Consider the following 27,426-nt stretch of genomic DNA (forward strand, 5'->3'; position numbering starts at 1 on the left):
GTGCACTGGGTCTCATACCCCATAAACAAGCCGTGTGGCATTCCAACTACCGCCACGATGAAATATGGTAATCAATTTTCAGCGACACGACTCTTCACCGTAAAGTTCGGAACCTACATTTCACCTGGGTGGGAATGTTTCAGATGTACTATTTGATCTAAGTGAATTCTCTTCTTGAATACTGTTTTATAATCGGTAGATAGTAAAGGTAGATAAGGATCGAGATAGTAGATCTGGTTGTCCGGAGGTTCCTCGAGATCGTCGAGTTTTGTGAGAATTGGTTGTAGGTTTCGATACAGGGTAATATTACAGATTCGTAGATCGTGTATAATTAATGTTGAATATTTTTTATTTTAAATACCGATATTTTATTCCGTTTATTTCGTTTCACTTAGTAGAGTAGAGAATTAAATCGTTTTTGATCGTATTAGATAATATTCGTCAATCGTATGGATGATCCTGTAAGTTATCAGGCATTTGACGAAGTTTAATATTAAATGTTTAAAGTGATAAAAATTACAAATAGGATAATAGGATATGTAATATTCTCGAGCCTGTCAATAATGATAATTGCTTTTTTCTCTTAGTATATTCGCGATATTGGTATCAGTAAAGTTATCAGATATTTGTGAAAGTTACTTCCTACATCTTTGAAGTAATATAAACTACAAACAAAATAGTACGTACTATGCAACATCCTTAAATCTTTCAATAACGATAATAAATAATTAATCTTTCCTTTTATCTTTAGTATATTCGCCATATTGATATACATTATCAGTGTGCAGTAAATAATTCCTTTTAAAGCTTCGAGATTAATATAAATTACGCGAATAAAATAGAAGGAGTATCTTTAAATATCTCGATAATAACAACAAATAATTCCTTCTCCTTCTTATTACATTCTGCGAAGAATAAAACTCGAAACTCGTTTCTTCGTAACTCGAGGTCTGTGAAATACGTAAGTAACACATTTTAAACAAAGAATTAACGCTATAAACTCCATGTGTATACGCCAAGTTATTTGCTCTTGATAACGCTAGTTAGAATTACAGAATCGCGAAGAAGTCTCGAGTTTGCGAATCGTGTTCTTAAACTATGCGACAACGATTTTATCGTTCACACCGAACGCTATTAGGCTCATCTTCGAAGCCAGAACAAATCTTTGCGAATATATTAAACGTGTTGTATGAAAAAATTTCAATCTTCCGTGCTAAGTGACCAAATATTTTCGCGAACCATTGTAGATAATCCTGAGAGCTGCTGTACGATCGAATTACGTAATATTATTAGCAAATCAAAATGAAAAATTAAGATTTTGATAGGACGTTTACGAAGGAAGATTTTTCAATTTTGCGATAAGAAGCGATCGACGATGAACTAATTGTAATGGGGAGATCTAAGTGAAATGAAGCCTCGATCACGGTCAGTGCAAGTGTATTTTCATTCTCGGTATCATGATGCGTAATATTATTAGCAAATTAGCAAATTGTAACTTGTACAATTTGCTAATTACTAGAAAGTGACATGCTCGATAACAAACCAAATGCAACGTCGCAAGGAAATTTTACAAACTACAAATCATCTGATAATACCATTCGATGTAAGATCGCTAAGTTATAAATTATAGAAGAGTCTATAATTTGCAATTTGTTAATTCGCTGATATTATTAATTAGTAAATTATTGTGCAAAAGAGATGGATGAAATTCACTGGGTCTAGTTCGTATAGACGAAACTTTCTTCGCAGACCCGTGCCACGAAACATAGAAACACATTGAGAATTCAGATTGGCTATAGAACAATGTATGTAATTGGTTACCTAATCTTTCATTATTAAGTGGCTGCTGGTAATTTCTCGTCAGCGATTCTTACGATGCCGCTTAAATGATAGACTCTACCGATAAATACATGGTTCCATTGTTTGTATGCTAAACGATGAACCCATTAGCGTCCGAACGGTTCCATCAATGGTACTTTATGGTTACAACGACCACTGTTCCATTCGTGCTCTGAAAATTACGCTCTAGCGAATCTAATTTCAGCTCGCTATCACCCACATAATCACTGACATTACATCTATATAGTTTCTTTATGTCGACAAATCACAATTCTTTGTGGCGATAATTTTTCTGCGTCAGAATTTACTCTCTGCATCGGTTGTCGATGTTATTATGTCGCTAAGCTTAGTAGGCTACTGTTAAGAGCTTATGTCAACGTTGCTTTTTTGTAGATTTAAATCCTCGCAATGCTAATTTAATCTCAGCATAATGCGCATGAAAAAAATAACTCTACATTTTCATAACAGCTAAACTACTCCGAAAAATTTGCGATTCTTATACAGCTTCTTTTCCGAATATCGAAATAAGAATTTTCGAAAAATTGAAATAAAGATATTTGAATTTTATATGTGAATACGAAGTTAAACTCGTTAGCCGATGGACACTTAGTGGATGCGTTACACGTATAAAGTAGACGCGCGATAAAACGGCTGAAAATACACGGGAAAATAAACGATGGACAGTGTGTAACAACTGTCTAATAAATCTAAATCCGTCCGTGGAAGACTTTCTCCGAGCTCAAAGGTGGCATGGATGCAACGCAACATGGGAGACGGCGGCATTCCGATCCTTTTAGAATTTTCATGCCACGTTGTTTCTTCCAGGAAGAACTGTCGACCTCGGTAAACTGACGATGGAGTCGTGACGGTTTTCGGAAATAGCGATGTTCAATAATAACCCTGATGCAGGAGGTGAACCCGTACCGAGAACCATGCGGGAGGCGAGGAACCAGAATAAATTTAACGCGTTACGTCGTGCGTGGAAATAATTATTGCCTCTATTAATACGTGTTTCGAGTTCCGATATGTTGCTGTAAAATCGATGGCGTCGTTGATTTTATTTTATATTTGACCATTCTTCTCAGGGGTATAATTTAATCCTCGTATCTATTCCTACATTATGGTATTCAATACTATTTTGAATTTGTTCTTCGATGGTATGATTACTGCAACGACGCTAACAATTAATTTTATTTAGTTTATTTCTTACTGTTCTTGCGAAGGAAGCTCGATATTCTGGGAAACCTTCATATAACGTGATATCCAATAGTATTCTGAATTTGCTCTTTAATGGCAGTTTCAAGAAGAACTGACAAACGCAATTTCCTGTAAAACAAGTATTCATTCAACCTGGAATCAAACATTTCCACACAAGTACACCCGGTATAGATGTGGAGGTCCGATGCCTGCGAGTTGAAACCTGCACGACCGGCAAGGTCGAGGAATCTAACGCAACCAGCCACTGCCGTTCAGATATAAACACCGCCGGGAATGGAAGAGACAGATCTACCTTTTCAGCTTCGAGATTGCAAGAAAAAAATAAAAAGATAAAAAAGAACTAACGCGAAGACATAAGAACACCGACCGCATCGTGATACCGAGAATAAAAATACACTTGCACTGACCGTGATCGAGGCTTCATTTCACTTCGATCTCCTCCATTACAATTCGTTCATACAATTCGATCACTTTTTATCGCAAAATTGAAAAACCTTCCTTCGTAAACGTCCTATCAGAATCTTAATTTTTCATTTTCTATCAAGAATTTCCCATTAATATTTAAAACAAACATCTTTAAGCAAGATCGTTTTCTGCGATGAGTCTAAATAGAGATTGATAAATTGGCTTTGTGGCAGTGAACTTGGTGCATTACGTTTAATTGGCACGATAATAATTCTGTATGACACGACTCCGACTTCATTGGTGAAGCGTGTGCCATTAAGAAGAGTTGGAAACAATCGAAAAGGAGGCCGGCGGCGAGTTAATTAAAACAAAGAGCTGCCAATTAAGCCGCGGGGGCCAACGATCTCGCGTTGCGCAAGTTCCGTAATATCGTCAAAACGAGACGGTGCTTTCACCAGGGAAACTAAGCGGCGCAACAGCAACGGAAAATCATATTACCGAAAGCGTCGATTACGTAAGGTCGAAAGTTCGATAATACGACGATGCGTCTTGAAATATCCAATACCGATACGATTCAAGAAATCCTCTTGATCACATCTTTTTTTTTCCAACAGATGATAAACGATCTTTCTCCGACTGTACAAACAGCGACGAACAGGCGAATGCAAATGGATTCGAGGCTCCGGCTGATGTCCTTTATTCCAGGAAACACCATAACGCTTTAATCGGCGAATTAGAATACCGACATGGAGCATCGCGAGGCTGACATCACTGCTAGTCTCTCTCCATAGCGCTGTTACAGCGGTTACAAGTCGTCGTGACGTCACGGCGAAATAACGGACACGATCTTCGCGTACGTTCCACTTATTCTCGAGGACGACCATCATCTCCGCGGTCCTGCAGGAATTTTCTAACCCGGTCCGTCGTACGAAAATCCCCTAGAAACGAGTGGCCGTTCTAATATCGACGAATGAAAAATAAGAATTAGATTTCCTTGAAAAATTCGCCTTGATTTGTCTATCTCAACGTTTTTCATTATTCTTCTTTATCTGTTCCATCGTTCGTATATTCGAGATCCTTGGAATTTTGCAAATTCGATGTGTTTGATCACTTTGGTATTTTTCTTTGATACTTCGCCTTTCTGTGTGGTTGTTTATCTACATTTCGAAACGAATCTTCGATAGAAAATTAAAAAAATCTTACGTATAAAGAATTCTGGCCAGGAATAGGAAGAATCGTTATATTATTGCCGAGGGTTCCTCAAAATGTTAAGAGGTTTTAAAAAGTGTAGGATAGGAGTCGTTTCGGTTGTTGGAGGAGAAATATCGGAGGACCAACACATCGGACAAGAACTTGCAGTATTTTAATGAAACGGAAAGCAGTTGGACGAGAGTGTCCGGTATTCGAAAAATCCTCTGCTGATATTAGCGATGCATGGATGTGACGGTTACGCATTTCGAATCCAACAGGCGAATCTCATTTTTTCCGTCGGCATGAAACCACGCGACCTTGACAACTCGATGACCAAGGATTAACATATACATAGAATCTTCCGAATTCCTGCTCTCGTTGATCCGTTTCGAAACCGTGAAGAAATTTCGTCGATTTCGCAAAACTCGCTATTTCGATATAGGAAAAATATTTTGGTTATCAAACTATCGGTGAAACAAATTTTAGTGAAAATTACATTTGCGACGGTTGAGATTTTTTATGCTGAAACTTTCTGTTTCTTTTATTGAGAAAAGAAGAATGAGAAAGGAAGCATGAAATTACACGATGAAACAAAGAATTTCTCAACTTCTCACTCAATCGCAATAATTAGTATTTCTGCAATATTATACGCTATGAATGATACATTACGAAATCACATCTCAACGATTTACAAATCTCCTCTTTAACTATCGCAATCAAATACTTGAATACTAAAATTTAATATCAATTTAAACGTGTTACTCGTTAAAGGGTATTTGATTCAACAAGTATTGTAAATTCGTTAAAAAGATATTTGTATAATTTGAAAAAATCAATATGTATTTTGTATAGATTTCTTTCGTTCGAAAATAATTAAAAATTTGTCTTTCGAAACGTGTTTTAAAATAACGATAAATTATCCTCATGAGATAGTGTGGATAGCTTAAAACTTCTGCGTAGAATAGACTCGTACATTATCTTCTTCCGCGAAGCAAGCGAAGAATATAGATATCTGTCTTTTGTGATCGAGATGTGCAAAAGTTCAACGATTACGAATCGTCCGTTTGATTTTAAACTTCCCGTAGCTATTTGCGGATCGATCACACGGACCAGAGCAAGACACGATCGCGTGCGAAAGGAAAACTTCCTGTCGGCTACGAAATGGTCTCTGGGCTCGGCCGTACACCGGCAACACTTCGAATCCCATAAATTAGCGGTCGTGGGGATGGCATTCTACGATTTCCGAGTAATTCTCGTGACCCGTGAATTTCGCACGATGTCATGTCCCGTTTTTTTTCCAGGAATGTCCTTCGTTCTAGTTACCATCCTTTCGGATTGAAATTGTTTTGCGAATCTCTTTTCACAGGTGCAAGCGTATCTACGTACTTTGCGAATCGGATGAAATCTATTGTTTGTAGAAAGTATTATCGATTTGATCGTAGTATTTAATAAAGTCGTTGAGTTTCTTGATAATAACATTGGATGATAAATTGTATTGTAGAAGATACTGATTCGAAGGTTTGTTTAGTTATCGCTCTGTTTGTTTAGTTCTAATGTATCGCTGGATAAATATATGATGAGAAAGACATAATGACAGACAAGATATTATCAAGATTATTTACAAGGCCAAATATGTTTTTCTTTTCTTTAAACAAAATCTATGCTTCTAAATTTAAATTAAAAAATTAAACACAACGAGGCTTGACCTTTTTCAATCTTCGTCCAACGCGTTATTCCATTGGAAGATAATAGAAAAAGGCAAGAAATTGAAATAAATAATTCAACTTGATTATTGAGAGAGTCGAAAAAAAGAACGAAATTCTATTTGTTTCTACGATGCTTTAAAACACGAATCACACATACAATGGATCGTCGCAATTAAGATCAGACTCACTGGTTTCTTTACTGAAACGAGGAAAGTCAGTGGAAAGAGGAAAGTTTCATTTCTCCTGTTAGATACCTCTCTCGGTATTAGAAAAATGGGACGTTCGTTTCTTTGTTTCTACAGCTTTCAGACCGAACGAAGAATTGTAACGTGGGATTTAAGGGCTCCAAGAGTTCACGACCCGTGGACGAGCACAACTAGAATTTCAACGAGACCATTTTAATTTCAAACGGACCGGTTCCTCCAAATAGTTGTTGCACCTCCTCAATTTAATGATTTAGTATCCTCCTCCACCAGGAAAGTATTAATTCTAGTGGGTAATACCATCGAAATGATTCCCCTTGGAAAGAACAATGACGTTTCAACATAATATTGTAATAAAAAAAGAACAAATTAATCTCACGATCGTTTCCGGAATTCGTTCTTAAATTATTGTTTCGTTAGGTTGATAATAAATGTTCATACGTAATTAACTATCTTCGATATACTTAAGCCTTGCATGAGCCAAATTAGTCAGGCACACGTAGTAAGATACGGTGTGTACCTTAATGTTCGATTTAAGAAAGACAATGACTTGTTCCCATAAGTTTATTTATCGCTTCTAATGAATTAATAAATACATATGTATGTACTTTGTTTCTCGTGTATATTGAGCGAGTGTATTTCGACTAGAACATTGTGCCGATGCTGTGTCGAAGAATGTTCGAATGATAGAATTCCGAGTAAAAACGCTACCGATAGCCTTTCATATCTCGAACACGCCTTTCCGCTATCTTATCGAACCATAGAAATCTACAAACTTTTAAATTCCAACCGAATATTATATGGCTCACTCTGATCTGTAATTTCAGCTCAGGGAGGGAGGATCTATCACTTTGTCTTTCCGCGTAATCTCGACAACTAAAACAAATATATGTGCATGCTTCGCGTTAAAACGCAGCGTCGTTGGAGATATCAACGGCCGTTCCAATAGTTACGTAAATAAGTAAAGAAGATAACAGTCCTTATGAGAATTGACTACTGAAAATTATCTACCATCGATTTTCCATTATCTGTGTTTAGACAAACTACAAATCCTTGAAAAGGAGGGAACAATTAGGATTTTGTTCATTTAAAATTATACGTTACAACTCGAATAATTATATACCTAAATTTCTTCTAATTACATACGCGTATAATTACGTTTACGTTATATTAATCTACAAGCAATATTTCCACAATACTAACGATCCTCAACATTAATTACTCCACGAGCTGTCTTCGCCATATGTATAACGGTAAAAGACAGTGGCATCGTTATATTTAAAAAGCATGCATTCATTGTTCCCAATTAGAAGGATAAAAACATTACGGAACTCCCGGGTAACAATACCAAAGAGCCGGTTGAAAAGTATCCGGAAAAGAACTGGTGATCGCACTCGAGGAGCCCTGTTAAACGTAATTTCTATCGCGATCACCGACTGTCTCGTACACCTATTTTCTAAAGCCACGCAGAACCAAAGAGGAGGAGAGAGAGGGAGAGAGAAAAAAGGCCTCTCATTACAATGGAATGCGCGGAGGGAACAATACTTGAAGGAACAAACACCATAGCAACTTCCGGCCACGACGAAGGCGGTGGCCTCCATGGGAAGGTTGGCGAGGACCTGCTTTTAAATTAATACGCGGTAATTACAACGACTTGTAAGCATCCGCGTTATCTCGCATTCCTGAACAAGAGCCAGGAGTCACTTTCCACGCGTAGCTTAATAAGAGCTGATTGGAGACGGTCCTTAATTCACGAAAGACTAATTTGGTGATATTTTATTTGGTAGAATTACCCAAAGCCAATTACTCTGACAGAAGAAGCAACTGAGCAGTCAATGCCATTAGGTCTGTAATTTTTTATACAATTCCTATGGAGATCTCATAGAGATAATCCTCCGAGTTCTTTTTAGTATTTCGTTAATAAGAAACACGAACAAAAATGTTACGCATAGGTTGTAGATTTTATTAAGATTAGAGATTTGTTTTCTGACGAACAGAGCAAGAAAAAGAATAGAAACAAAGATACAATTGATAAAAATAAAAATACAAAATAGAGTGTCATTTATAGATTTACTAAAGGCTTAAAAATTTGTTTTTAGATAAAAAAGATTCTATTAAATTTGTATCTTCTCTGTCTCTATTCCTCTATTTATGTCTAACTAAAGCTGATGCAATGAAAGATTACTCTAATTTAGTATACAAATTATAGAACAATCGTAACATTTGCAACTAAACGGTTGACTAAATATATAGTGACGGTAGTTCTCACCACAATTGGTTCTTTCTTTTGAATACGCCCCCTTAAATCTCCCAGATACTCTAAAACACGAGCTCATAGTTTCTCCTGATAGCTAGCTGGATTCACAATATAAGAGGAGCAAATGAGAAATTCTTGTAATGTGTTTTTATACATATGCACCATGATGATATCGAGCTTTATTAATCTGTCTCAGTGGTCCATAAGTCAGAGAACCACTGTGATAAACGATAACTAAAACGATGTGACACAATCACAATCATCTCCATGTCCGTGCTATGTATTTCCGGAAGATTATTTGCTCGCAACGCTTTCTGGCACGATTTCCTGTATTGTCATCATTTTCTAATACCTAGAATTTCGCGACGGTCTGATTAAGCTCGTTAGAACGTAGATTATTTAAAAGTAGTTCTGTTCTTGGTGTCTACTATAATAATATTTCAATTTTACTGAATATAAGTTCATAAGGTTAATTTCTAATATTACATAATGTGTGAAATTGATAAAATTTTTATTTTTAAATCTGTAACATCTAATTGTTTAACTGTTGTGTTTGAAATACAATCTAATTTTTAATATTTAACATGTGCATTTTACATTACTACTAATACGTTTATACAACTGCATTCGAAATGTGTTAAAGCGTGTCTGGATATTTTCTGAGACCTTACTGGTGCGCAGCATCGGGTTAAGTGCTAAGGTTGCCGGCTTGTGCACGTGTGTTAGCCGTTCATATATCTTCTATTGCACTTTTTGTTTTGCATCGTTACCCTCTTAACCTATTCTCCACTCTCAATCGAACGGTATGTATGTATATGCTTCGTAAGTCAATTATATAACCCTATTTCTCCTGATATCATTTAACCGTCTATATATGATTTTCAATGACAGTAAAAATGTTACAATCTGTTATTGGATCAAATCCTCTACAATATTGCGTTTATGCAACCTTCGTTATTTCTCTGTTTAGTTCTTAATGGGTTAAGAATACCCTTCAATACTTTTTCTTTAAAAAATAAAGAACTTGCGAATACTTTGTTAGTGAATATATACTGGCATAATAGTCTTCCCAATTCGTTAATAGGACAAAAAAATCAGATCGGTTTTCCCAATGTTAAAAATAATGATACGGGAATAGATTAACGAATCTATTTTTTGCAGGAATCGAGTTGCATCGATACATAGAGCGTACGAAACGCGCGAGAACGGAAAGCAGAGTCGATGCCACGGAGGTGCACGAAGGAGGCCGAGCGGGTTCGGAAGCAGCCGAGGCCATCTGTTACGCTCGGTTCCCACGCTTCCGCCGTCGCCTTTCCCCGCCTTTGGACCAGTCCTCATCGGTCCTTTTCTTGCCCCCTCTTTCGCCGACACTGCCGGCTCTCGCCGTCGCTTTATTTTATATAGCCGGAGAATGCTTGGACGTCTTTAACCGCGAGTCCGCGTTTTCTGTTACGAACTTACGAGGCGATACTTTTGTCCATTATCGCGAGATTTCTGCTCGTCGTAGTTTCCGTTTGGCTCGTTCTCGAGGCGTTAAGTAAAAGTTGTACGACTAGTCTTGTAAGGATAGGACCGGCCAAAATCTTTATCTCTTTCGGTCCCGTTCTGTGTACGTCACAACGAAAACAAATGTTCCAAGATGTTCCTTACGTATTTTACTTTTTTATGTTCGTTTGAAATAAATCGAATGTTTTGCAGCAAAATTCGTTGCCTTATTTCCTTAATATCTACTTAAGCAAGCGTTAGCTATTCAATGTTGTTAAATGACATAATACTGAAGTGTTATATGAAATGGTACTATATACATAATTTCTTTTCATGACTTTCGTTTAAGAATTAAAACTGAGGTTAGAATTCCAGTTAATCTTTCTTGCGAGTACAGTCTATTTTTACTGAATCGAAACTATAATCTCTGTTACCAGCATAACTCAATGTTATAAGCAACAGATTAAGTACGTTATGTATTTCAGATTTCTCTTAAATGCGAACGTTTCCGTGGGAGCAGTTAGATAAATTCAGTCGGGCGGCTTCGCTTTCTCCAGTTTGTTCATCAAGCAAGCCGTCTGCGATACTTGAAACTGGTCCATGTAAGTACAAATATCTATCTAGGAGAACTTGGAAAGAGGTCGTTTTTCTATCAGAAGAAAACCCGAGTACAGATTGATCTTCCTTTCTAATCCAATTTCGCCATTACAATTATCAAATTTTCCATGTTAAATGCATTATTGATAATTATTACGAATATACTGTGTTACTTATTACTTTGATAGATATTATTGCCATCCGATATGTTTAGTTACGCCAGTGGCACGAATTAGCCTGCCAAAGAAAAAAAAAGTTGCTTTCAACGTGGGGCACGTGCCGTCTGCAGTCGCGCCGCCATTGTCATCTTCCCAGAGGCTGTGTTTACACAAACGCATTCCCCCAATCGCCCCCTGCGGAAAGTTGGCACTCCCGACCACCAGCCACTGCGTACAGAGAACGTTCTTAAATGTGTTCGTACAAAAGGAATCGTAAACGGCGCGCACGTGTGTTGACGACGCGTCGTCGAGGGGGCTGGAACGATTAAACCGACCGCAAAAAGAGATGGATTCGATTCTTTAAATACACGGTCGATATGACAGGGGGAGCGACCATGACAATGTCAAGTGACTTCCTACGACCCCTTGTTTACCTATGAATAAATTCCATTTACTTCGTTACATAAAAACATGAGGATAAAAGGTCGAAAACATAGCCAATAGATTGAATATTTGAACAAAGTTGATCCCAGATATTGTGTATAATAGCTTATTAAAGTATTCGTACACTTATTACAAATGTATGCGTATTTCTATGCTATATGAAACATTTTGAAACTTCATTAGTATTGTAATGAAACTAGGCTATAATTGTTACATTGGTAAAGAAAATTTACATATAAGCTACAAAATATTTAGTGTAAGTATATGTATATACGTATTTAAAAATTCCTAGTAATTTTAAAACAATTTGCCGAATAATTTAAAGAATGTAGAGGGCGGTGATCGTGAGCAAACGATTACATTGAACCTAACTCGGGACAGATGAGTTTATGGCGCAGTAATCGTCGCGGTATGCAATCGATAATAAAGGGACGATCGACCCTGTGAACGAAGCCAGGTTCGGAAACCTTTGTGCATGATGAACAATTTGAAACGTGTTGCTGGTTGTCGTGGCATAAATCAGTCGCTCTGTCGGCATGATTAGAAACTCTGGAAAATACGCGGCGAACAGCGGAGGGAACGGCGTGGTTTGGGTTCTGTTGAAACAGGCTGTCTGTCGCGTCTCATGGCAACGCGACCTTTTCTTTAGGTTATGTTATGTGATTGTTTTAACCAAAGAACATCGTACATAACATGAAACTATGTTACATAATCTAAATGAATTTTTATAGTTTGTTGTAATATAGTCACGGGTAATATAATTACTTGCTATAATACAATACTTATTCTGTGTATATATTAGGTTGATACATATGAAATGTCCTCCCAAATGAAACTAATCACGTGTAGGTTCTTCAAAGTATCATATCTATGTTGAACTGATAATTCTCAGAAATCTAATATAATTAAAGTACTTATTCTCTAGGAAAGGATATCATGTAGAAATTACTTTGATTAAATTTACATGTAATGCATTGAAGAATCTATGTGGTATATGCGGTTAAGTTTCATTTCAAAAAGAACATTTCATATACACCAATCTAATACATAGATAAGAAATGTTAGTGAAGAAGCATGTTTTTAGAAAATATACTAAATAATACTAAATATTACTAAAGTTATAATAAAGTATCGTTTAACTTTGGAATAAATTATACACATTCGAGGAACAGATACCGAAATCCCTTCTCTCTTTCGGTGTTCAAGATTTATATGTTTTGTTCTGGCAGTTGTAAATGAGTCCTCGCGGTTCGATAGCCACGAATGCGTGTATTTAGTTCGATAAGAGAGCGAATATGCAACGTATTCCGACAGGGGCGCGTACGCAAAAGACGGAGACTGTGCCAACAACGCTGGCAACGATATAGAATCATGAATGGTACTCTTGTAAGCGATATCGAAACGCAACCCTCTGTTTCCGTTTTGTCCAATAATAGATTTCCCCCATTCTGCGGTTTCCCTTTATTCGCATGAAGATTATGTTACACGCCTGTTCGGCACGGTTAGTCGTGATGCTGAATGTAACGAACGATAAACCTAACCTAAATTAAGCGGAAGTAAAATTTATTTTTCAAAAATAAAATAATACGTGCTTTTTTTATAATAAAAGCTGTTCCATAAATGTTATGAAAGAATTAGGGATGCTTCAAATTAATTTAATGGTAATCTAGAACTTCTTTTTTTAACACAAACAAACAAAAGTAAACAATCACGCGGGCCACTGGTTACAAATATAAATGCATGGAGAACTGAAACGCATAACCGGCGATTAACCGTAGCTGCTCGAAGCGTATAGCAACAGACCGTTATCTGAAACACGTATGACGATAAACTTGAAACTCTGCTCCAGTATATTCGAGGAATGACCTACGTGGAAGTTGGCATGTCTTGATTCGTTTGCAAATTAAACAACGTATAAAAACACTTTCTGATGTTTCATTGAAAGCAGTTTCTAATCCACCCTACAAAAATTAAAACGTCATTGACTCACGTAGGATGTTTACATACTCGTAACTCAAGAAAGTATTCGAACATTTATGGTAACCTTTTATGAATATATTACATATATATGTTATACGAAACATCTCGAAATTTCATTAGCAATGTAATGAGATAGGTTGATAAAGTGAAACATATCTGGAAATGTAAATACATGTAGAAACTGCAAGATACTACGTCAAAGAAGTATTTAAAGAATCAATATTTAGTGAGGCCATTTTTAACACTTGTTATATGTTTAAAACAGCTATTCATGCTATGATATTAATTTTTTACTAAATATCGTATGCTTACAGTATACATTTTGTAATTTCTACATGCATTTTGATCGACCAATATAATGATGATAAACGAGCCTCATGACAGCGCTAATGAAATTTCAAAATGTTTTACATAACACATACAATATATATATATAAACGTTTTCTATGGTAAGTATTTGAATTCTTTCATGACCTACTGTAAATAGACACAACACAATGCGCCTTGCCATTTTTCCCTCTTACGAACCAACCTATTATTATTGCTAGGATTAAGCTTTCAAAGCATTACTACAAACCGCGACAAGCAATGTTAGAAATAAAAAAAAAAAAGATATAATCTAACCTCATCGGTAATAATCGGCGCCTTGTCCATGTTGTCGTTGATCGGGCTGGGTGGCGACGTGGGGCTAGCACTGGGGCTCACATGAAACCCCTTCGACTCCTTGGCAGGCCTCTGGGGGGACACCCTCGCGGGGAAGCTCAAGGTTTTCGTCCACTGCGACAGACCACGCACCATCTTTTTTTCTTCTCGTCCAAAATTTCAACGATACAATATGCAATAATACTACTACATTCGTATATGCGTCTCTAAACGAGTGAGTTCAATGCGCGACGATGCTTCGACACTGTCGCAACTGTTTTAAAAAACGGGTAAAACACACAAGAAAACAATACGACGATGAACCGATATTGGCATTTGTTCCAGCGCGAATCTCAATCTTCACGAACCTCAGAAAAAAATTCACTTCGAAGAGTTAACTGGCCGCTTATAAATATTAATAAGCGTTCCGAGAGATCGGCTGGCGTTGTATCCGTGTCGTGACACGCATGGAAACGGTCTGCTAGCACGCGCGCCAGCCAACGCACGCCACGAAGTTTACTGACAGACTGTTCGCAGTCCGATCGGTCGGTTCTCTCTGCGGAACGGTCGCGTCATGCCCGCTGGACCAAGCGCGCTGATTGGCGGATCCGATAGAAAGCGATAGGCGATGAGCGCGCGACGAGGACAGACTCAATGGAAAATGGCCAATGGGGTGGTTCGTTATGCGAGATGGAACGAGACAAAATCAGCAGGATTCACGCGAGATGAACCGCGACCGCGATATAATTTTCAGAGATGTAAACTCCTGTCCGTCGAGGGAGTCCGTTGCCTTCTTGTCTCTTTCTTCGTTCCAGTGAACGAAGGGAAGGCAGAGAACGAGAGAAGCCTAATAGTATCCGCGAGACAAGGACAGAGACCAGGGAGAGACGGTGAATGAAGGAACGTGTGAAAGAGATTATCGGATATGTGGCACAAGTACAGTCGCCGCTGACTTCATGGATCGCGGTTTAGAAATCGTTTAAGGTTACCTGGGACGTTCGCAACGGTTTGATAAAATACCCAATAAAAGTCATTCTTATATCAGAATATCATATAATATATACAACAAACTACGATATCCTTGAATCTTCTTCAAATATCACTTATCTTTTACAGAAGATTTCAACGAACGGATCATTTTTCTACAGAATTCAACAAATATCTAGATTCAATAATAAATTTCAATGGAAGGTAAGATCCAATGATAAAGAACATAAATCTTTATAAAGTAAAGTCACAAACTGTAAGTTCTACTAAGATAAGTGTCTCCATAGAAAAAATTACCTGAGTCTCCCTTTGCGTTACAGCTCTCAATCTAGCGACTAATCAAATTATATCGATGTAGGATCTAAGTAATGACCTGAAGGCAGGTTGTGAGACGGTTTCTATCAGAGCGGTACTTTTACTGGCGCCCTTTCGGAGACAAAGAATTTGTCCGCGGCGATAGCGACTCGTGATCAGCAAAGACACACTCGTGTTGCCAACTGCAGGTCTGGCGGAATGGTGGGGAGGAAAACGACATTGTAAAGCCCGACTGGCGAGGCATGTTCCTTACTCCTTACATTCAGCCGCGTTCAGCTGTATGTAAGTACGCGGACAAGATCTAGCCAGCTGCGGCCTTCTTCGACCTTCCCCCCACCAGGCCGGAATCGAGCCTTCTGGCCAGCTACACGAACCGGTACGCCAGCGTTCTAACAAGGAATATCCGCGAAGACTCCGCCTTCGATCTTCGTGAGACGCTATCTCGTCAGGACAGTCGAAAACGGGCCACCTTTGTAATACCTCGTCTCTTTGCGCTTTTATGGGACGTTGATGATAGTAAAATGAAAACTTCATTTTGTTACGTGAAGTAGAGTGTAGTAATAGGACCATATAACGGATATGAAAGTAAATAAATCGCGAAAAAGACAATATACAGTGGGTAAGGTTATTTTTGGATACAATAGCATGTAATAGCAGTGACGATAATGGTAATTACGGAAGAGTGAAACGTCGTTTTGAACAATTTTTATTTGTAATTCAATTTCCCAATTTGAATATATAATGGTAGTCTGAAATAAAAGAATAAAGAGCTTTACAATTCCAAGAATTTGTATCGTCGATATCATAGATCTGCTTCCGAATACCTAACGCGTTAGTCAGTTCTTCCATTCGTTATTCTATCTTGTCTAAATGACACAATTTTGATCAGTGACTTCACCCTTTCAGTTGATACTCGTTATGGTCATTCAGAAAGTTCGAGGAACGAAAGATTTGAATCTTTAATTTACCAGATCCCGCGTAGTTCGGAGGTTACACCATCTGTTCCCGCTTTCTTCGGAAATTTCAGGTGACCATCAGATAAACTATGAGTCTCTCACCCTTCTCTGCGGGGTGTGTACATTTAAGGGCTTAGGGGAACGACCCATGTCGAATTCGAAGCACGTCCTTCTCTAACAGCTTTCTGCCGACGTTAATTAACATGACATATGCTCTTGCGCATATTTCACCTTCGTGCTATGGTAACCCCTAACGTTATGCAATTGCAATGTTGAGGACAATGAAATCTATCTAAAAAGCTGTAATGAATTGAAAGAATATCTATTGCTTCTTCGTAGACTTTCTTATTTATTTTTTAAATACTATCCCAAGGAATTTATAAAAAAATCATATGAATATTCCGATTTTACGTATTATGTGATTTGCAAGAATTCCTATCAAACTAATGGTTTTACTTTTAAGTTGCGATGAGTGTAGTCGAAGTGGATTGTAAGAATTGTTATTTAAAATCGTCGACCAGGCCATTAATAGCATTGTTCACCTTGACTGGATACGTTTTATCGAGAATACTTCCGTTCATTTACTGTTCTACTTACATACCTATTACATTACTTGAAGTTTTTGTTTTCAAAGGAAAGAATATGAGACAATGTTAATGCCGTCTTGAAATTTGTATACTCGAGAATTCTTTTATTTGAAGTTTGCAACAGGTGTGCCATGTCAGGTCGCATTAATACCTTGAAGACGTACTGCAATTTTACTCACTGATATTCACGATCACGCACCTTTCCGACCCTTCTTGTACGCCAGGCAGGTGTCTTTCCCCTCTTTTCTCTCTAGATCAAAATCTTTCTTTCTTCGGGGTAAACTTGCACGAGTCTCGACAGTTCACCCTCGAAATTCTCTTTCACAGATTTTTGTTTGCATTTCTAGAATGCTACCAGCTTACGTTTGACTCCCCTTCTTTTAGATGTTAAACGGGAAAATGAATTTGTAATGTTTTTTCTTTAGGAAAAATTTGATAAAATATCTTTTATAAGACATTCATAAAAATCTTACATCTTAAAATGAACACTTCAAAATGCATCACACGATGTCTTAAAGATGACAGATTCCTGTTCCTAGGACGTCAATAAGGCGACTTTATACTATTTAGGACGTGAACAGAAATTTCGAAGTTGAATGTTTTGTCACAAGACTGGATTTGTCAAAGAGGATTGCGAAAAAATAGAGCTCGTTAATTGAGAGAGATTTCACTACGTTGACATTTAAGAAATCACTCGTGTTTTGTTTCAAAGAGGATTGCAAAAAAGCAAGATGTGCTAAGTCAAGAAGATTTCACCGTTAAAGGTGAAAAATCACTTCTGTCCATTAACCGTTCGAATCACAAAACGCGAAAAGCAAAACCGTAGTCGCAGACCGTTGCATTTTCCAACAGCACAATTCAGGCCACTTTTGCGATAGAATATCGCGCACTAATGTAATTGGTGCGTAACGTTTCTCGTGTCAAGGGATCCGATATCCTTAATAACCAGTTTCTCCGATTTCCAAACACGTCCCCCAGATGCTGACTTATCAGAAACGTATGTGCCAGCGTATTGAACCCTAATGGAACCGGAACTGACGAAAAAACTACCCTCTGTTCTCTCATCCACATCCCTTTATCATCCGTTGAAATTAGTCATGTGCATGAAAGTCAACTAAATTACTCGTCAAGAACGAAGATCACAGAGAAATACCACGATATATAACGATTATTTTTCATATGAACTAATTAACTAATAGCAACAAAACAGTTTGCACATTATGTGCATTCCGTAGATTTTTATGTTTTTAAATTACCTAATGAATGCACAAATATTTGCAGTGCATCAACGATAGTCGATCGTCAGCTTTCAAAGCGACGAGCAAAATAGAAAGTTGCGTGCACGATGCCACAAACGTTTGAGCCACGATACACCTTCTTATCGTAGACGAGTTTGGAACTGACAGTCTCGTGATTTCTCCATGGACTTCCGTCTATATTGGTGCACGAACATCCTGCAACCGCGAGGGAAATCGCGATTACGTTCGTAGCAGACACGTAAGGCTGGCACGCGTTCCCCTGACGTTTAGTCCAGTTTTGCATCCGGCACAGGTAGATACTGGGGAAAGGTCGAGCGACCGACCTGAATAAGTTGATGGTTACGCAATAATCGTGGTGCACCAGCGTGCTTTTTATGCTGCAAGGCTGGTCAGCTTGGAACGAGAATAGGTTCGAGACGTGCATATTTAGATTTAAAGATAATCGACAATGAAACATTATTTTACATAAGATCTGGATTATTCTACTTAAACGCAGAATAAGAGAAAATTGTAAAGATAAATATTCGCTATTTTATTTAAGATGTGCATTACTACACGTACGCGTAGAATAAGGAAAAATTAAGAATAGAAAGATTGGAAAGGGTGTAGAGTTAAATTTCTCTTCAGAAATCGAATAAGACGAATCTTCGTATGACGAAACGAGGAATCAGTGAATTTTATTATCGATGAATCTTCCATGCGATGAAATAATCTTAAGCATAGAATAATGAAAAAATTCTAAATATCTACAACCATTCTGGAAGGTATGGATTTCAATATTTCTACGCAGAATAGTTTCTTAACAATTGTAAAATAAATAATCCATATTACACAATATAATAAACCCATCCTGATTTACCTATTGTTACCGATATATCGATATTCCTCGCAACAATTGGCGATCTAATGTTACGAAGTACTTATTATTCCAGAAGATACAAAAAATTTCTTTTGATCCTTCGACACTATTTCGATTTCCACACGAGGATCAAAGAATAAAGGACCCTTAATACAAACATTCAGAATCGAATACCTCTTTAAAAAATCAATCCTACGTTGGATACGCTTTTGAGATACATTTGTTCCACGTCACAGGAGGAAATAAAATCGACGAAATTTACTCTCGATCGATATTGAACGCAACAGATCGCGCATAAGGTGGGTCCAACGCGCTCCGAAGGGAACAAAGAAGGATTTTTGGAGGCACCGATGCTAGCAGCACCTGGAGAGTCGGTGTGAGGGACCATTCGGAGGATAGGAGCAGCCCGGCGAATAATATTGGGAAGTCTGCAGCTGTCACAGCAGCTGCAACCCTCCTCCCTTGGCTCACAATCTGACCGGCAGCTTTTCTGCCTCCTCCTCAGCCTCCTCTGCCACCTTCTGCTCTCGTTTGCCATCACCTCATTCTCATGGTCTAACTTTTGCCTCGTATTCTCATTCCGGTTCTCTTCGTGAACTTCTCACAAAAACTATTGCACCTACAACCCTTTGGCCATCGTGAATTTCCTGAAGGAAACTCTTTCAAATTTTTGTCCCCTTTCTTCTTTCTTTCTTAGGTTACGATTTTGAGCTTGTAGTGTTAGGTTACCGAGTTTTCCAAGTATAGGATTGGAAAGTTACGGTATTGGAAATTCAACTGCCAATGAAACACAAAGGCTTGTTAATTAGATATATTATACACGAATTGATCACAATAAGTTATCCAGTTTTCAGCAAAGAAAAATGAAAAATATTAAAAAATAACATGAAACCAAACGACACTTCACTCGGTAATAAATACTAATAGAACTACACCAAGTAGATAGAGAACGAAAAATAGGATTAGTCATAGCGCTTTGATAACAGAGGAAAGCACTACGATGTTTTCACAAATGATTTCTTGAAAAAGAAAAAGGAAGTAGGGAGCTGCTCGTTCCCCGTGTCGAATAAGCATCCCTTAAAACGTGAAATGAGAGCGTGCATCGAGGAAATGAATGTGCCCTCAGCACGTTAATGGACTGGTTGTTCAAAGGGGGCCCCTTTCGTTTCCGCGTGAACATGTGGGTGTATATCTAGGCCATGCTAGCTCCTCGTGGAGCGATCAACCCCGTTTTTTCGAAGCCAACCACCGAGACCATCCTCTTTGACGAGGAATGTACGGCATCGGTCAGCTGCTCCTCCTGTAAAACTAAACTTCCTGCGCCACGTGTACATCTGCTCCTTCCCTGTGCATCTGGTGGGGGAAATCTCGTGGTCCTGGGTGGGTATAATGTAGTCACGTATAGCAGGTATCCCGAAGGTTCCTCGGGACTCCGTGTACATCGTACATATTCTCGTTGTTAATTACACGTATACAAGATTTATTCTACGTTTCGTACTCTTCGGTACTTGTGGAGAACGATAATGGCTTATATAATATTGTTACCTCACTGAAAGAGAAGGTGTGAGAAGGTTTCATTGTGATTCTTGGATTGTATACGGGTATTTAATATTGTTGCGCGTATTGTAATTTATGGGTTCTCGTAAACGAGGAATAGGTGTTTAGTGATACGAATGTGTGTCTAAGTGAAATTTTCGTAATTATTTGACATATAAGTCAGATGATGATATTCGTGAAATCGAAATTAATAGGCTGGAGTCTTTACGAAACATTGAAAATAAAATATGTATAGTATTAAAACCTATTGTAAAAGTAAAATAAGTGGAGCTAATATTTGGATCTCCTTCGAAGGTAATTAGTTACATTATCAATAACACGCAGATAATGTTCACAGTATCAGCTTTTAGCGGTTTAAAGTTAATAATTATTAATTATGAATCATACCATAAGAAATGTTAACAGACTCCATTTCGTAATCACAACATAAACTACCTTGAATTTGTTAATGCTTCGAAGTACAGAAAATATATTTTTGAATCCTATATTATAAGAGGACAAAATAGAAATAAAGGCTTTTACGATATAAAACTGAGTTGAATTGTCGAATCAAGTAGAATGTACTTGAGTAAATACGTTCACCACTGTAAGTTACTGTGATCCCGTTAAACACTCTAAATATACTTTCTTAAAAAAAAAAAGGTTTAACCCTCCTCGTCAAAAAGAGAGATACTTTACCTACTTCAAAAAAAAAAAAAAAAAAAAAAAAAAAAAAAAAAGAGAGAGAAAGAGAAAGAAAGAAAGAATAATTCCTCACCATTCTGTCGAAGTAGCTCACAAACCACGTCATGATCCCACTAACACTGTAAACGTATTCAAGACGTCATTTTTAATTAACACATCCTTTCCATTCACCGACAAAAACCATGGCCGTCCCGCTGATTCGGAGGACCGGAAGTCGGAACTATTATGACCGGTTTCGAGAGGTTGGTCGGGTTATCCGGCGCAATTACATTGTGCTTGGCTCATCGCCCTACTCGTTACGAAACTCGAACTTTTTCATTATATGGCAGACATACGGATACATACATACGTTTCGTTGGTTCGTGAAATACTTCGATTCCTGCAACTGCCGTGAATTCGATCGATAGGTAAATCTCAACGGTGTTGGCTTCTACACCGAGAGTTCAAGTTTGTCGATGGAATCTATGCATTCCACTTGAGCCACGTAATTAACACGAAAGCGGGACTGACAACGTTCAGCGAATTCTCAACAAATCGCCTTAACTGCACCTTCTTGTCTCTTAGTGATACTTGGGAAAGTCGTTACCTCGTACAGCCATTATAATCGCTCTCTGCTACCTTGAATCGTCTCCAAGAATTCCTGTTGTCCTAATTTGTCATGGCCCTTTGTTTCTCACTAGACAAATTGCTACTTTGCGAAGATGGTTGCTCGGTTGTTGATGTTTGTTGTGGTTGCAATAAGTTGGTATTCGAGTGGGTGAATATTGTGTTGAAGAGAATGATGAAAGTTGTTGCGGGTTTAATGAACTTTGACTGAAACCATATACAGGGTGGTTCAAACGTCTTGTTAACAGACAAACAAGATTCTTGCTTATGATCGGGGAACGACTAGAAGAATCTTAACTCGTTCTTTGGATTCTCATAAACGTATTTTTCCTTTGCATTAATAAATCCTTAACGTAAATCCAAAAACGTAAAACGTTCGATTATCGATAAAAGTTTCTCCGATTGGAAGCAAAATTGTATCGAGGAAAAGCATGGAGATGTTAGCGATCGTTTCAACAAAATTTCTGGAATTCCGAGCAAACGGGACACCCTGTATTCGCGTAGTTGTGTAATCGGCCTTAAGGATAAACGGACACACACACGTACCAGCGAATACGCTGGTGAGTAGGGAGGTTCGTATCACAAAACGGCCAAGTGAAAGGATAGGCACCAGTTCATCTTGTGTCTCAACCTCCAACCAACCTTCTCGAATATATCCTTTCGTGCTGCAAGTGCGTCAGCTATTCGCATAAAACAACAGTTAATTCGAATTCACGTTGTTCACCCGCCGAGGAAAACGAGAAACGCAGTTAACTTTAACTATTTTTTTTTTCTTTTTTTTTTTTTAACGAAAACCCATTCTGGTTATTACATTGCTGATTTTACGAGGGCACGCACGAATTGTTACATAAATTTATACCATTCACGGATAACAACCTACATAATTTGTCGGCTCCTTGGTTCAGTAAGTATCTTCGTTTCAACCCTTTCACTGTGTAATTTGAAGGATTCGAAACGATATAAAAATACCTACGTAATTTTCAGTGTTCACGCACGATAAATTTGAATAATTACGTTTGTTATATTTCAGTGGCGAAACAGGGAGTTTCGTGCTGATACACGTATACGTACATAGATATACGTAGATGAGGGAACTGTTAGAAAAATTGTAGCTACATTTTTCAAGTTCTTTATGTACAACGAAGTGTGCAAGAAATTCCATCGACTCTGCCATTCTCCAATTACATGTTTTTGATTCTCTATCTACTGCCTCCGCTCCATATATTGTAATTTCTTTCATGCCTATTTAAAATTTGCATCGCTTTCTTCCGCCAATGCTTTTTTACGATCATCCGTACGAAGCGAATCAAATTTTCACCTAAGCGAAAAGCGTATCAGGAAATTTTAAAAGAGAAGAAATTACAGCTCTCTCGATTGATCCTCTCTCTTTCTAATCCTCAGTCTCCTGCCCTCAGTTTCAAACGGAAGCCTCCGCGTGCATTTTCTCCATTTACTCTAACCACGAACTATCTCATCATCGCGCGACATTTTTCTCTTATTTTGAACTCGGCTCTCATCTTCGTAATTATGTATGGTACCATCGTGTAATTAAGAATTCGCTTCCGATGTACGCGTGTACACGTACCTAATGCATATTCGATCTCTATTATGGTCTTTTCCTCTTTCTTTCCTTCATCGATCTAATCGACAGACAGGATCTGCACTCAGGAGAGTGTATCATTTCCGCTAGTAATGCAATTTCGTGAAGAAAGAAAGCGGATAGTTATGCAACTGCGTGACAGCTTGTTCGTGGATCCCAGACGTAGAACATCTTCGAAAGCGTGCAGAACATCTGTTTGCTGCAATTGTGGAAGCACCCCCGGCTAGCAACGGAGAAAGAAACCTAACTCAACTCACGACAGGCCGAAATAGCGAAGAAATCACGGACGCGCCTGTTTGCACGGATCGAGCATGCACCTGCATCGGGTGTATCATCGGCAGCAGGATCACCGGCCAGATGTCCCTCACACCCGTGTCAGGATCCAGAGTGCACGTTTCTGGCTGATATTCAAGTATCCAGATTCGACTATCTTTCGCTTGGAACGCGTTTCTGGCTACTTTGAAAAGGTAGGTAGATTTTGGTGTTGTTGGGTGCTATAGATGAAATAATTTAGAAGAATATATAGTACATAATTATTACACTATACACGACGAGCGTATTTTACTTTAGATGTATCGCATTGATGGCCGTACACGATAAATGATTTTGAGAGGATTTTGAGCGAGTAGATGATTGTTTCTGACGAAATTAGTAATTGCGCGTCTGGAATGCTCAGCTCGGACAAAAACAAAATCGCAACGAAATGCCTTGAGACGTCATCTTTTTCAGCTTTTTTTTATTCAACAAACCGAGACACACAGACCTTTGCCTTTCAGTTCCACCCAATTTGCAAACAAACAAGACACGGAATTACGGGGACACGCCGCCCACTACGCGAGTTAAACGTTGAAATATTAAATGCCTTTATCGAAATACTCGATTTCAAGGACTACGAGTCCAAGCAGCGTGGAATTAATTACGATACATTCTTGCATTATTATTTTCAACAAGCTCCACAAGTGCCACATTACGAACAGGAAATTGTGTCTAAAAATTTCTTTGTAACTGCACATCCTACGCACGCTCACGATGAAATTAGTCAACGTAAATTACACGTACAGTACATTTCAAATATCGTATCCAGACGCTTGTTCATTTTTCACAGAACGTTGATTTAATCACAGAATCACAGGCAAAAATTATGCGCTATAGGCAGATAATGACTGCACTCTGTTCTTATTACAGTATCTTATATTTTATTACTATAACACTGTACGACCAATTTTCGACGATCGGTAAATACAAATCGACGAAAGTTACTCGCATTATTTATTACCGATAATGTACACGCGTAAATTGATTTCAACATTCGAATAAGAGTAATCAATCTTTGCTTAAAGAACCTAAAGGTCGATGAATCTGAAGCGAGGATCAAAAACTTGCCTAATAATTATATATTGTTATTTATCATGTAATGGGATATCATATTACGTCGGCAGCGTCGTTTCCCTCTCTTTTTCCACGGCCTTTTTATCGGGCAGTGGCGTGCGACCGGCGCGATCATACCGCGTCCGACGTCTTCCGCACATGGAAACCAGAGTAACCAGTGCAGTAAGTAAAAAGCTGCAGCTGTCACAGCACTCACAGCACGGCAGCTGCAGCCGCGGTGCATCGGGGCCTAGCGATCGAAGTAACACGTTTCCAAGCAGTTTTCGTATTCACGGTGATTTCCAATTTTGCATAAACATCTTTAAATATTCAATGCAAAAATATCGCAAAAGATAGAGCAACCTCTCAGACTTTTCTTAACGTTCTCTACTTCTTTGTTTCCTTGGAACAAAATGTTCTTAATCGAAAATTGCAAAGACTTTTATCTTCGACGTTAAAGATTTCCCTATGTGAAAAATTAATTGTTCCGACCATTTTCTCCGTTTCGCAAATTAACAATCTTTAAACGTTAATCAATAATTTAGGATTTAGTCCACTCCAAAATTATCGTCGATCTTTTTAGCAAACTTTTCCTCAGATTCTAAAATCTCGGATGCTCATTGTCGAATAATAATCGAATACGTTAATAAAATAGTCGAAATAAAACAGAAGCAAACGATTTTTAATTTACACGAAGCGCATTGAATCCTTAATTACGATAGTTACTATCGCAAAACGTCGTCCTATTCGCGTATGCGCGACCGCCGGAGTTCGGTGTTCCCTTGCCCATACTAATTCATTCCCTTAAGCTGACATCACGAAACACGACTAACATAAATCTAATACGGAAAATTCCAAGCAAATTTAAACCCCTTGTGCCTATAAAAAAATTCCAATTTCTATGTCCACGTCCATCGATCTTCAAAAATGAATCGCGGAATTAGAAACTAGAACGTCTATACCAAACGGACAACCGATAACATCGATGGTACCAATACGAAAGCATACAAAAACGGGTCTTGGTAATCGGTCAGCCTCGATCGTTTTGATCGTCACGCGTGTTTATCGGTCAGCGGCTGCATTCCGTGCATATGCAACCGCACACCTAAGATGGATGCGACGAGATGAGAGAAAGTCGGGGATCCTGGCCTCGAGGTTGCCTTCGAGAACGTAACGAAGCGTTTGTAACACGTATGCACACGCGCGATCGTTGCCAACAGATAGGTGTGAACGTGCCGCGAAGAAAATGTCATCGGATGCACTCTTGCTATCCTATCGTCCAATTTTATTTCTATTATTCCTGTTTTTTTTTCTCTTTCATTCAATCCGATCGCGTTCGCAGAAACGAAAGACCGGACTGTGAACTTCTTCGTGTAACCTTTGATTTTCCACTGACGAAATCGCAGAAGATTTTCTTGGAAAGTATTACAGGCGCAGACAAGGTGATTTTTCAAGTATTTCGTAATTCGAAATGTATCGCGATTATGCATGTTTGCACGAATGACTTGGTTCAAGTAAATATTGATTATGCACGACATTTAACATATGCTCGTCTCATCGAGCCAATATTGATACACAAAAACTGTAAACAGAAAGTTCTTGGACTTTACTAGTATTATCACTTACGTTGGTGGCTATTCAACGTCATTCATGAATCAGTACCATTCTTGGATTACGGATGATGTTATTATACAAATAACAATATTACCGGTCTTACTGTACTTTTCGTACAAATTTTCCCTTTTACTACGGTTGATTTCATTTCCTCTTTCATCGTGTGTTTTCTAAATAGAAAACTGTGCAACATAATCGAAAGCAGGGTCCACGTGGAAAGTTAAAATAAAATTGAAGGAATAAAAGTTCACGAATTAAAAATTGTGCAGAGTAATGAAAAGTAAGGTGAACGTGGAAGATCGAGAAAATTAATAGATTTGTAAACGAAGAATTATAGAGAATAATGAAAAGTCAAATCCTCGTAGAAAGTTGAAAGAGCAAATATCTATTATGCTTGATGCGATAGAATTAACGTTTGTTAGTGGCGTATTTTCCATTGAAACAAGCCATTTAACAGGCAGTAGGCGAGGAACGAAGGTAAGTACGAGCTCCTTTGTAAGAAGCTGCCGCGGCAGCACACGCGGCAATAGGTAAACAGTCCGCAGAATGGTTGATGCATGTGGCCCCATTATTCTCACTCGTCAATCGGATTGTTTCAAATTAATAATTCACCGTGCCGGTTTATACATCACTGTGCATCCTTGTTACGTTACAGCCTCGATATATTCTACGATCGGTGTAATTTAACAATCGTTAGCTGGTAATTAACCCGGTCGAATACCGGCATGTACGTAATTCGAAATATTTTAATCGACGATATTAGACTTGGTGATTGGAATGAGGAAAATGGAATAGTTTCCGGTGAGAATTAGCTGGCGGCTGTTTGCGATTGGAATAAAAGAACGAAACTCGTTCGTTGCAATAACAAGAGAATAAGGCTGGACTTACAAGCGTAAAAATTCAAAAGAA

At 38.2% G+C, this 27,426-nt stretch overlaps 1 protein-coding gene and 2 long non-coding RNA genes across 10 annotated transcripts in view; 2 read left to right on the forward strand and 1 right to left on the reverse strand.

The window, feature by feature from the left end:
- The window catches only part of LOC132905305 (TNF receptor-associated factor 4), a 40,007-nt gene that overhangs the window by 4,804 nt on the left and 7,777 nt on the right, over nt 1-27,426 (reverse strand). For 4 of the 8 annotated variants that reach the window (XM_060956468.1, XM_060956467.1, XM_060956465.1 and 1 more), the window contains one exon: nt 14,108-14,260. The exons of 3 other annotated variants lie outside the window; for them this stretch is intronic. In XM_060956468.1, the coding sequence (XP_060812451.1) occupies nt 14,108-14,137 (30 nt within the window). In that variant the 5' untranslated portion in view covers nt 14,138-14,260. Of the gene's footprint in view, nt 1-14,107; nt 14,675-27,426 lie in introns of those variants that run through there. One more of the 8 variants, XM_060956464.1, reaches the window with a different exon arrangement.
- Nucleotides 9,411-10,522, forward strand: LOC132905315 (uncharacterized). The gene is made up of 2 exons (XR_009657776.1): nt 9,411-9,622; nt 9,981-10,522. It is a non-coding gene; the product is annotated as an uncharacterized LOC132905315 (long non-coding RNA).
- Nucleotides 10,648-11,286, forward strand: LOC132905316 (uncharacterized). Its single transcript, XR_009657777.1, has 3 exons — nt 10,648-10,666; nt 10,790-10,906; nt 11,090-11,286. It is a non-coding gene; the product is annotated as an uncharacterized LOC132905316 (long non-coding RNA).

This window comes from Bombus pascuorum, chromosome 3, assembly GCF_905332965.1.
Source record: "Bombus pascuorum chromosome 3, iyBomPasc1.1, whole genome shotgun sequence".
NCBI classification, from domain to species: domain Eukaryota; kingdom Metazoa; phylum Arthropoda; class Insecta; order Hymenoptera; family Apidae; genus Bombus; species Bombus pascuorum.